This window comes from Besnoitia besnoiti, chromosome I, assembly GCF_002563875.1.
Source record: "Besnoitia besnoiti strain Bb-Ger1 chromosome I, whole genome shotgun sequence".
In the NCBI taxonomy this organism is placed as follows: Eukaryota; Apicomplexa; class Conoidasida; order Eucoccidiorida; family Sarcocystidae; genus Besnoitia; species Besnoitia besnoiti.
Genome location: NC_042356.1, coordinates 2,940,551 through 2,951,900, shown reverse-complemented (window position 1 = coordinate 2,951,900; position 11,350 = coordinate 2,940,551). Strand labels below are relative to the sequence as shown.

Sequence of the window (11,350 nt, the reverse complement as noted above, 5' to 3'; positions counted from 1 at the left end):
CCGTACTACGCTACGATTCATGCTGGTACTGCCTCTAGAAGAAAAATAGCTGGGGGTAGATATGACGTTCCTGAGATGGCTACCAACAGCCAACGTCAACCACGAGCGAGAACGGCGCTCGCACAAACGTCCGCGATGGGCCGTCAGAGCAACGTTTTCCCTTTCTCCAAGGGGCTGGCTAACGGGACTCTCATTTGTAAGTTTTTTATGCAGAAGGAGCCTTAGGCTGCCCTCCCGAAACAGGTGTCTGGCTTCTTGTGTAGTTCCTGCATCATAACAGAGAGATCGCTCCTCGTTGCGGCAGTCTTCTCACGTCGACGATGTGGTGGTTGCTGCACTCAAACATTTGTGCGCACACCGTGAGAGACCGGCTAACGCCCCAAGCTTCCTTACGCTCGTAACGGTGCTCCGTCCCACAGGTGAACGGGCAGTCACCTGCGAGGAAGCCTTACGGTGATCACCCACGTTTTGGCAGCCACTGCCTCGTCGACCTACACCCTTCGATCTGCACCTCTTAAGACATGCTTTCCATGTGCACTCTCGAGGCTTCCAGCCAACTGATTTCGCGTGATACAGTTACCAGTCCATAAGGGTCACTGTCTATAATAGCGACAACCTTCGCTTATCTACATGAGGTCCTATCGAGGTGACGACTCAGGATTTCCTCCGCAGCTGAACGCAACGGTTACACGGCAAATGTTAAGGATACATTACTTTGTCCAGGGGCACAGTATTCTGGCACGCGGGTGTCTCTTCACACCGTGGTGCACGAGGCGCTCTCGAGGAGTGCGAATTTCTTGGCAGAACATGTGCGCCAGCCGCATGTTTGCAGGTCCGCCTAGCAGTGCGTAGTAGAGGCGGGTGTCATAGTGTTCTCCGCAGATGCAGGTGATTTCATGCCTTCAATTGTTATCGCACGATGACAGATTGTTGTTTTGAAGTGCTGTCTTATCAGCACAGCGACACATCTGGATAGTTGTCTCCAGAGAAAACGGCAGCGCAATCGTCCACACTCTGAAAAGTCAGACATTTTCAAAGCTTTGCGTTTCTCGAGGAGAAGAGATGGAACTAAAACATAGACACTTGAAGTCGCTTCAGCCTCGTGAAGAGACCTCAGGAAAGGGGGTCCGCGCCGAGCCAGAGTTGCGTGGAAGAAAGACATTCCGAGGAGCAGAAACAATACCTAGCAACATACGTTGGCTTTTCGGCACCATATCAACAACCGACACCGTAATCTACCCTTAGATGTGCGTGAGGCGAAAACAGACTAGAACGATTCAAAACAGAAGGAAGATGGCGCTGTTTAACATCTTTTCATTTTGCCATCATCATTTTGACAAACTCCTCGTAGTTGATTTGGCCATCACCGTCCACATCTGCTTCTCGGATCATCTCATCCACTTCCTCATCTGTGAGCTTCTCGCCCAGGTTCGTCATCACGTGTCGCAACTCGGCTGCGCTAATGAAGCCATTGCCATCACGGTCGAAAACCTTGAACGCCTCAATCAACTCCTCCTCTGTATCCGTGTCCTTCATCTTTCTCGCCATCAGAGTAAGGAACTCCGGGAAATCGATGGTGCCTGGAACCGGCCAGCATCCGCATTCACATAAAACAAGCCGATGAATATTGCAACTGATAGCCAACACCATCCGTGTGATGTCTTCTCCCGACACTGTCAAATCCTGTATTAAGCAGATATACCGGTTCACCGGGCACGGCAGGCGTCCGCCGCCCATCACATATAAGGCAATTCGGTGACCTCGAGAGAAAACAGACTTCCATGCAACGCAAGCTTTATGTCGGACTCCGCAAAGGCAGCAGCACCACGGAGCCGTCCTTTAGGGACCTGCGCGGCTTTCACAACCCCAATTCGTTACCGTTTCCTTCGGGACGTGCATCAGAATCGTGCATGCTACGATGCCAGCCCGACCGCTCGGAAGTCTCCACACAGTGTATCAGGACATCCCTTCACTCGTAAAGGGAAGATGCCGGGACGCTTCTTGGACAAGGCTATGCAGAACTCACCATTTCCGTCAGCGTCGACTTCATTGATCATATCCTGGAGTTCTGCCTCTGTCGGGTTTTGACCGAGCGACCGCATGACCGTGCCGAGTTCCTTAGTCGTGATGGCTGCAAAAATGCACAAGCACCAGGGACACTTGTGCTGCTCCGGATGCAAGTCGAGCGGAAACCACGCGCTGCGACAGTGGCCGCCAGGACCCGCGCTGTCCAAAGCAGTTGCCGCCGTATCGGCAACAGAGAAACGCCTTACACGGCCTCGCTTTTGCCTCTGTATGGACAAGCACGACACGCAGTTGGTGCGCCTAGTTCTTAGGTATGCAGTGGCGTTGATTCGAGGGACACGACGCAACAAAAAGACGAATCATAAGGCGCACGCTCGCAGCGGCACAGGAGTCTCGGCATCCTCGGCCTTCCAGAGCGTCTGCGCGCGGTTACACGTTACGCAGAGAGAGGCTATCTTGAGAGGAACAGCGGATTCCACCAGCGGGCAGGGCCTGCCTGTATCGTAGGCCTCCGCGGCCGCAAGGTGGGCGCTCCTCGCTCGATAGGCGTTGCACCTCCGCCGTCCAGACGCGGTGAACACTGCGACGCACTCGTGCACCGACAGATCGATATCTTTCTTTGAAATATCCTAGTCACAAGAGGCATGCAGACGCTACTCCGAAAGACTACACAGCTCCACGAGGCGCGCAGCGGCCACCGCAGTGCCTGCCTGCTGTGCGCGTGCCGCAGTCGGTACACACAGCGCCGGATTTCTGAATTCACGGCGCACGTGAGAGTCACCAACAGTTCGTCTTCGAGAACTAAAAATCATGCATGTGCAGAAATGGCACGAAATACGTCTCTAAACACTTGCTGATGCACGCTGAAGATCCAGAGAAACGAACAGATGCGACTGATTACACGGCTTGCAAAACAAACTCACTCCCATCGCCGTCTTTGTCAAAGAGGCTGAACGCCTCCTTGAACTCGGCAATTTGTTCCTCAGTAAGCTGGTCCGCCATTTTATTTATCGAAAAAAAGATGCCTTCTAGTATACGAGGGTGTGGTTATTACAGTACCCACCACCAGCTACGGGACCAAAGGGAGCACCCCGGAAAAGGAGAACAAGGGCGAAACGGCGACAGACGTTCAGACGTAGAATTTGCGCGCGCTCGAGGAACACACAGGGTTTTCTGTTTCGTTTAATTGCCCTTCAAAAAGGCGCACGCACGCACGTTGAACGACCTGCTGCACTGTGGAGCGGACTGAGAAAAGAGGGGATTTTGAACGAAGCGTCACCAGAACCACCACAGCTTTCGTGAGCAGCCTAGCTGACAGCAGCCTCATCACAAACAATCAATCCCCTTCGCCCCCTGAGCGCGCAGCTCACACCGCGCCCAGCGGCAAGCACTTCCTGGTGTAGGTTCGCTGACGCTTTTTCAGAGCTGGATGTGGAGGCAGAAAGGCCGTCTCAAACAAAGAAAAGCGGGACGGTCTCTTGATTTCACTCTGCACCAGTAGCGGGTCATCGCGGCGCAGTGCTTATTTTCAAGTTAGAAAAACACACGTTGCACACGAACCTCGCCGCCAATCGCGCGCGCTGGGACCGGAACCACCAGTTGTCTTCCACCAGGTCAGCGAACGGTTGGCATAAAGGCACCATCAACGTCGAGAACCTGTGGTCCCTTGAACTGACTTTTCCTCACGCCAAACAAGGTGAAAGGGGTAGCGTCTGCGTTCTGAGGAACCTCGATGGCGTCGTCTGTTTCACAATGCCGATGCAGCCAGGGAAGTGGAGGCAGTCTGAAGGGACTCGGCAGTGGCAGTCTGAGTCGACCACGCGAAACGGTCAGATCAGAGGCTCTCCTCCAGATGAAACCTGCCTTTGTTTATGGTGCGCAGTATCTTGCTTGCCACAGTGCGGTGATTGTAGCTTTTCTCATCGCGCAAAGCAGAAAAGTGCGGGCTCACTGGTGGTTTAGAAAAGCAGCTGTGGTTCGCCGACCCTGTCGCGCTGCGCCGCCGCGAGGGGTGGATGGGTAGTTGGTTTCTAGGCTTCGGTATTTACCGCTCTTCTCAATCAATCTTTCGGCGGTTGGGAAGCAGCATCGCGGAGCGGGGTGTCTTGGACTCAGCGAGGGCATGGCTCGTCTTGACAGGGGAGAGATCTCGGCCTGGATCAGTGCGCTGCTTGTTTAGGCCGTTGCAGGTTCTCTATCCTTTTTTCCATGGCAACAAGGTCCCATGATATGAACGTAGCACATGCGCAATATCTCCGTCGGACGTCTCTGCACGGATTTCACTGCAGTCACGACGCAGAATTCGCGGTGTGACACCACTTCTCTTAGTTCAAGAACGTGGAGAGCACTGCGGATCCTGTCCACTGTGCCCATGTAATGCCGCTAAATCTTCGATTGCTCGCAACCTCATTTTCGCACATCGCTTCACCAGCGCTAGTCTGTGTGCCTAATGGGCAATACCGCACGAGCGCTCCCTGGTCGGAGGCGTCCTTCCCTCTCCTCCTCACCCCTTCCCCCCCACCACCGCTTTCTGCACAAGCTTGACGGAACCCGTTCCAGAGGGAGGCCAATATCACGTTACTAATACGCTATGTAGCCGGTGTCTAGACACCAACACGCCATTGCGAGAAATGTGCGAGGGACGCACAGCAGTTACACCCGTTGTTGGTATTGGGAATAGTCTGCGCAGTGGGGACGAATCGCCACCCTCCAAGTGGATAAATGTCACGATGTTGCCAACTTCTCGCGCATGTGCTCAACAAGGCCACGCACCGCCTTTGACTGCAGGGAAGACATCCTTTCATAGCACGAGAAGCAAAGGATCCCTCTGTTCCATGTGGCTGCAGGAAACTCTATACGGCGCTCACCGTAAACTGCGGAGCGATGCTACTCTCGTCGAATCCAAATCAACCGACGAGCTAATCTCGCCCATTTACAAAGCTGAACGGCGAGCAGGGGAGGCTAGCTACGCGCATTGCACCGCCGTCCCACTATTGTTATGCTCTTCCGTTGTCCTGCGGCGCACGTGCCACCACTGCCTGTTGCCTGCACCCCCCGTGCCAGCGTCCTTCGCAGTCCACAGTCGAGGACGCAGTAGAGTGAAGCTGCAAGCACAGACTTGCTTCGAACTACCACCCCGAAGTTTCGGGGGAAAATCCTCGCATGCTGACTGCTTCGGCAGTCCTGGGCACCCACGTGTTCGCCCCGGGGTACTAAACAGACTCACAATCTGTAACAGCCTGTGTTTCCTGAGGCAGGACCGGAGATGGCAGGGCTCTGCCGAAACACATGGAAGCCCACAGTCCGCCTCGTGTCCCCTCTCTTCGGCAGTGATTCTCAATCTCGTAGAGTGAGATTTCCAGCTCGACTTTGCCGGTCTTGCGACGCCGTCCCGGACTTTAAAGGCCGATTTCGCGTGCCGCCGCCGGACTCTCTGCTGAAGCGAGAGAAGTCATCGTTCAACGGTTTGCTCACTAATTCTATCTTGTGTCACGGAACGCCGATACAATTAGGAGGCAGGGTGGGCTGTGCATCATCAAGCTCGTTGGCGTTACACGGTTTGTACTAGTCTTACCCACCAGGAGTGTTCAGTACATCTGGAAACATTGCCGGAAACAGAATGGAGCATCTACCGTGCGAACTAATAGGGCTCTTCCTATGAGATGACACACTGGTTCGAAGCAGCGGGCTGAGCCGTCCATAGACACTGAGGAAACGACAAAGCCGTAGAGAGCGGTGTGTGACGTCTAAGGTCGCATTTCAATTACGTGCCTCTGGAGGCCTTTCTGTGGTGCTCTTCAGTCCTTTTCACGGTGCCAGGTGGCTCTCCGGCGAGCTCTCGTGCAAGCTTTGAGAACCCACGAAGATAGACCCCAACCATCTGTGCAGGACCCGGGTTACTCGGGGTTACGCTATGGGCGGTTCACCAGACACGTTCACTCCCCTACGGGGTGCGGCTCTGAGTCATTCAAAACGCTCATATGCGAGCCATATTTACACCCCAAGCTTCCAAACTAATCTGACTTCGTCTTTTTGCGGATACACGTCCTACCGACACAGCCGCTACACATTCGTCTGCCAGTGATCCTCGGCTGGCAGAGACTTACCTGGAAGAAAAGCAATTAGTTGAACTGCAGCGCGTCACTAGTGTGAAAGGGGAAGCAAAAATGAACAGCCTGCTAAGTTCACCACCGGGGACATCTCAAGGTTGGCAGGAGCTGCCTCCCAGGGTCCTACGGAGTCTACGGTAGCAGCGTAGGGTGACTCGACCCGTAGAGCAACGCGGCGCGTTCTTTTCCCAGTCGACGGGCGTGCGCCCTCCCACACCGAAACACGATCCTGCGTTGCCATGGACAGCAACACTCTGACGGGGGCACACGTTTGAATTAAGTTGTAAAGGTTCGAGCTCGAACTAGACGTCTTCTCGGAAAACTGCTTTCTAAAGAAAAGCAACCGTGCAAATATGGGGTGCTTGCCTCGAAAGTGACCGGATTGGCAGACCCTTCTGACTGCATGCTGTTTGCTTAATCCATTCGGGTTTTATGGGACGACGACATGCCTTCGTCAATAAGGCGATCGAGTGGGATGACGAAAAAATGGGCTTCCCTCGTCTCCTGCGTTGATGTGGCACAGCAGGGCTCTTTTGCATGGAAAACGTTGCTTTACTCTTCGAAAGCTTCCCGAGAGACTGAGGCGAGGAGACGGGGTCTCCGTAGTCTCTGCTCTGATGTATATTTCCCTTCTTTTTCCTTGTCATCAACTGCTTCAACTCTTTTTTGCGAGGATGAAGAAGTCAGGAACCAAGCAGCCCGTGAGGCTGTATGTGCGGGGGATTGTGCTCGGATATAAAAGGTATGTTTTTCCTGTTTCCATGGATTTTCATGTCGGGCACAGCACGCGAGTCGAGTTTCACGTTGCCTACGATCTTTCGTTTCTTTGTTTTCCGAGCTGTGGGACATCGTCGTTCCGAGCTTGGATCTGTTCTACGGGCGGCCAGACGCTCCCAGATACGCCTTTCCACCGGCTTGACTGCGACTGTGGGGGCATTCCCTCTCCATTCCCAGCGACCGCGATTTGACTCAGGCCACGTGACTGTCTCGTCTTTTTCTCTTTACTGGTTCTGGACGACTTGGGAGAGTCTGCACTCTTCAAAAAATCGGGCAGAGAACTTTTTGTGCCCGGACAGGCGTGCATGCCGACCGCGGAGCAACGCATCCGCATGTGTGTGCCGCGCTGCCAACTCGCGCCTGTTGGAAATACCTTTGCCGGCTCTCAATCAGCGCCAGTCCTTTTCGGTGTCTCGATCTTTCCCCGTTCTGCAGACCCACCCGGCCACACTCCCCGCAGTGAAGGGTCTACAGCATGTACTTGTGCGCACGCTTCTTGAACCGTGCCTGTGTGTCCCCACTGAGAGGACCTTTAGTGGCTGCTCTTTTCTGTGCCGGTGGCTGCTTCGGGCCGAAGGATCTAATCTCACGGTCTCCTCGGTGGGGGACGAGGATGCCTGTTGGTATCCTCCTGTTTGGCAGGGACGTGGCGGCCAGACGCGGGCGCATCTCACGGCGTTCGACAGCGGGCACGTGTTTGACAAGATTTTCCCGAATGCCTAGCATGCGTGCCTGTGATTCTGTCCCGTGTCTGCAGATCCAAGATCAACCAGTATCCGTCATGCTCTCTCCTGCAGTTGGAGGGCGTCAATGACCGCAAAGACACCCAGTTCTACCTTGGCAAGCGCGTCGCGTACGTCTATAGAGCCAAGACGGAGAAGCAGGGCTCCAAGTACCGAGTGAGTGGCTGCTGCCTCCCACGTGAAGACGGTGCACTTTTCCGGGATCTGTATCGCACGGGGCGGGAACAAGCGCCTGCGGGATTCGGCGTCTTGCCTCAGTACAGCATCTGTCCACGAGTGGGGCGGGAGGGATCAAAGACGGAGATAGCTACGGTGGGTATGGAATTCGTTCAAGCTTTCTAGGGAGACATTCGCTTTCGCTTGGCTCTGCGCCCATACAGGCGCTCGTGTGGAGACCCCTCTGTTGGCGTCTCAGCTATGCTGGCTGGCGCCTGGAAAGCGGCAGCACCTTCAGTGTCGTTTACGCGAGTTACGGTGCGTCGTTATCTTTTGCTTTCAGGTCATTTGGGGACGCATCCGCCGCCCGCACGGTAACACTGGCGTAGTGCGCGCGAAGTTCACCAGTAACCTGCCTCCGACCGCCATCGCTGGCCGCGTGCGTGTGTTCCTGTATCCCTCCAACATTTGAGGCTTTGTTTTCTCGCCGAGTTGTTGAAAGACAGGGAGGCGCGGGGTTGTGACCCCGGCGTGGTTCTCGCAACGCCAGATCCACGGCTCTGACTGCGTTCCGCGTACTGGGGTTAATGCGTCGTTGAGTCCCTCGTCGTCTGTGTTGGAAACCGGAGTTGTCTCTGCACGGACTACCCGTGAACCTCTAATTTACTCTGTCATTCTGATTGGTTGACACACACGCAGAGTGTGGCCTCGAGCAACCTCATCCCGCGGCCTCCGTTGAAGCACACACCGTGTGTCTGACGGTATTGTGGTGCAATTAAGGCAGCAGCAGATAGCGGTTTGCACGCCGTGGGTGTTTGCAGCATCCACGAAATCACTTGCAGAGTATCTCTGCGGTTACTTTCGTGGACGAACAGTTTGCAGTTGAGCGCCCCGTAGAGGTGATGCAGCTTAGGTCTGTCGCTCTGGGCTACACGTCAAGCAAACAGTTCACGACTTCCTGGAAGACTACGTCAAGAGTCTGCAGATAAAACGAAGTACCGGCAAGAACGCTTTTCGTTGGCGTGCGGATTTTCTGGTTCCATATGCCTTCTGCGTTCATGCAAAACTTACAGTGGCTGTACTCACCAGCAGATGACAACCAACCGTGACGTCTTGCTGGCCTCTCAATGCCATACAGACCAAATTCCGTGACTGCGATATATCCCGTTTGGTGTGACTGAGTAGCGAACGGCTGTGCAAGTCACTGCATCGAAGTCGTGAGCGAGCCCATTTGATGCGGTTGTGCTACTGTCTAATGTGGAAGCGGATGTTTGACTCGAGTCTTGTGATGAAAAAACGCCACCAGTGATGAGAAAAAACAACCATGGATCAACCATCGGACAGCTCTGCGCTGGCGAGACTTGAATGAGTCTGACATGGTCTGGCGGTTTCTATGGCACAGGACAATCCCGCTCCGTAGTGTCCTACCGAGCACTAAGGTCAGTGAAATTGCCTGATTCTCAATAAGTGGATGTCCAAAGGCTTGGCAGGATGAAAAACACCATGGATCAACCATCGGACACCGCAAATGGCGAGACTTAAAGAGGCTGACTGCCATAAGCTTGTTGGGCGATATTTCGACTGTGAGACCCGACTGTGAGTTTGTTGAACCTTTTCTTTCTGAGTGCGTGTTCCAGTGTATCACGTGGACTTGCAGTTCACCGTGGAAGAGCCTGCGGTTTGGCTCGAGTCTTGATTGTTTTTGCGGCCGGGCTCGTACGACACGATGATGCGTTGCAACGCATAGTTTTTCGGTCCGCGACGTGGCCTTTGTGTCGCCGCGAGTGCCGTGAGCCCCTATTACAGCACGCTCGCCTGCTTGTTTCGAGGAGGCACCTCATTTCAGATGGTTTCCTGGCATTCCAAAGCAACACGACGCGAATGGCACGCATTCGCTGATGTCTGCGGGGTGCTGCAAATATAAAGGCGGGAGGATCTAAGTCGGCCGTTTGGCAGGGGGGGGCAGAGAGAGTACGCGTCCGCGCGTGCTGTAGCTGTCGCCACCGATGGTAGATATCACGTACGCAGTACGCGCAGCACATCAGACACTAGACCCCGCCGCACATGATGAACTAAAGGTACTGATGGATCAACCATCGGACAGCATTCTGCTGGCGAGAATTACCGATTCTGACCGCGCGGCAATTCCGTGAGATAAAGCGTGTGCGTCGCAAGTGGCATGCGCCTAGGTTCGACGAGTTTCAGGCTCTTGAGTGCTTGTTTCCAGCACGCTGAGGCAGCAGGGGATATACGCTCTGGTGGTGAAATGTCTCGCTGCTCTCCTTCAGCGCGGGCACGGCGTTGTTGCCGACCAGCACGCGTTTTTTTTTGCGAGGATCGCTGCCCTAGACAGACGCATGAAACCATGAAGTCCAGAAGAGTTCGGAAGCTTGCGCACCCTTATCCTTGACGTGGCTTCTTTCGTGAAGCCGGTACCTCGGTCCAGTTGTGTGGCCGCAACTAGAAAGGCGTAGCTGGACGAGATGCCTCCTCTTACCGCGGCTTTTTGAGTGGCAGGTGGGCGCCACTGCAACATCAAAAGAAGGCGCTCTCGGCTCTAGGGTGGCACGCGCGTCAACCGCACACCCTCTTTCGTGGGAAAGAGACAGTGAGGCACAAAACACCACGTTTCTTAGCCGTCGTGCTGAGCAAAGAGCGAGAACCGGGAACTGTGTGTGTTCGATTGCTTCGTAGCCCACCCATCAGCCACCACATGACGTAGAATTCAAACAACACTCTACTTGGCGCCGACTGATGTATGTGAATGCGCTCTCTCCAGGTCACACATACTATCTTCTTTACATATTCGACTCTCTCGTGCGCCGCAGGGCCCCTGCTTACGCTTATTTTCAGCATCTGCCCTACAGAGGGGGGTGTGCATATCCACCTGGAGGCTCGCGCTCTTGTTGCAGCTTCATTCTTGCACGACTCACACAAAAAAACAGGCCAGCGTACAGGCTTTTCCGCCGCCACTTTGTCGAGGGCACTTTCCGCTCCAAACGAGACAGCGCTTGCCTCATAGCAGTACAAGTCTACCTGTCTCTGCGCTCTTCAAGTCCTCCAGCTGCGCTGTCATGTAATCGCACGCCGTGAAACTCTACTTTCAGGGCACCTGCGCTTCCAAGCGTGCGCGGCTGCGCACACGTTCTTCGTCTGGATTCTGCGTGGTCTCTCACTCAGCTCAGCACACGTTATTTTTCAAGGCAGAGAAGGTGCCGAGCTGCCGCACAGCAGACGCCGACGGTTCCGCCCTTTCTCGTGCACTGCCCGTGTACGCAACGACCATGAGACATCGTGAGTCCGCCGAACAGTTTTTTTCCCTTTTAGGAAAAAAAATCGCGCAAGACGTAAAACGAACAGCACCGAAAAAAAAAGCTCGTGAGACAGTAGCAACATCGAGAGCATCGCAGCCATGCGTTTCAGACTCATACGCCATCGAATCCTCCCCCCTCTGCCGCTCGATTTACTCTCATTTCGTGCCCCCATGCACGAACCCGCCTGCTGTCTGCTACGCAGCGTCTCGCCCGAAAGCCAGCCACC

At 54.5% G+C, this 11,350-nt stretch overlaps 2 protein-coding genes across 2 annotated transcripts; one reads left to right on the top strand and one right to left on the bottom strand.

Moving 5' to 3' along the window:
• Positions 1-1,314: 1,314 nt before the first annotated feature.
• Positions 1,315-3,027, bottom strand: BESB_004390 (putative calmodulin; the record flags this gene model as incomplete). Its single annotated transcript, XM_029359194.1, has 3 exons — positions 1,315-1,580; positions 2,027-2,131; positions 2,949-3,027. 3 exons carry the CDS (start codon positions 3,025-3,027, stop codon positions 1,315-1,317), a joined length of 450 nt encoding a protein of 149 aa, XP_029222107.1.
• A 3,781-nt stretch (positions 3,028-6,808) lies between these two features.
• On the top strand, positions 6,809-8,282 carry BESB_004380 (ribosomal protein RPL35A; the record flags this gene model as incomplete). The annotated part of the gene is made up of 3 exons (XM_029359193.1): positions 6,809-6,876; positions 7,669-7,810; positions 8,154-8,282. The coding sequence occupies 3 exons, from the start codon at positions 6,809-6,811 to the stop codon at positions 8,280-8,282; spliced, it is 339 nt and encodes a 112-aa protein (XP_029222106.1).
• Between the last annotated feature and the right edge of the window lie 3,068 nt (positions 8,283-11,350).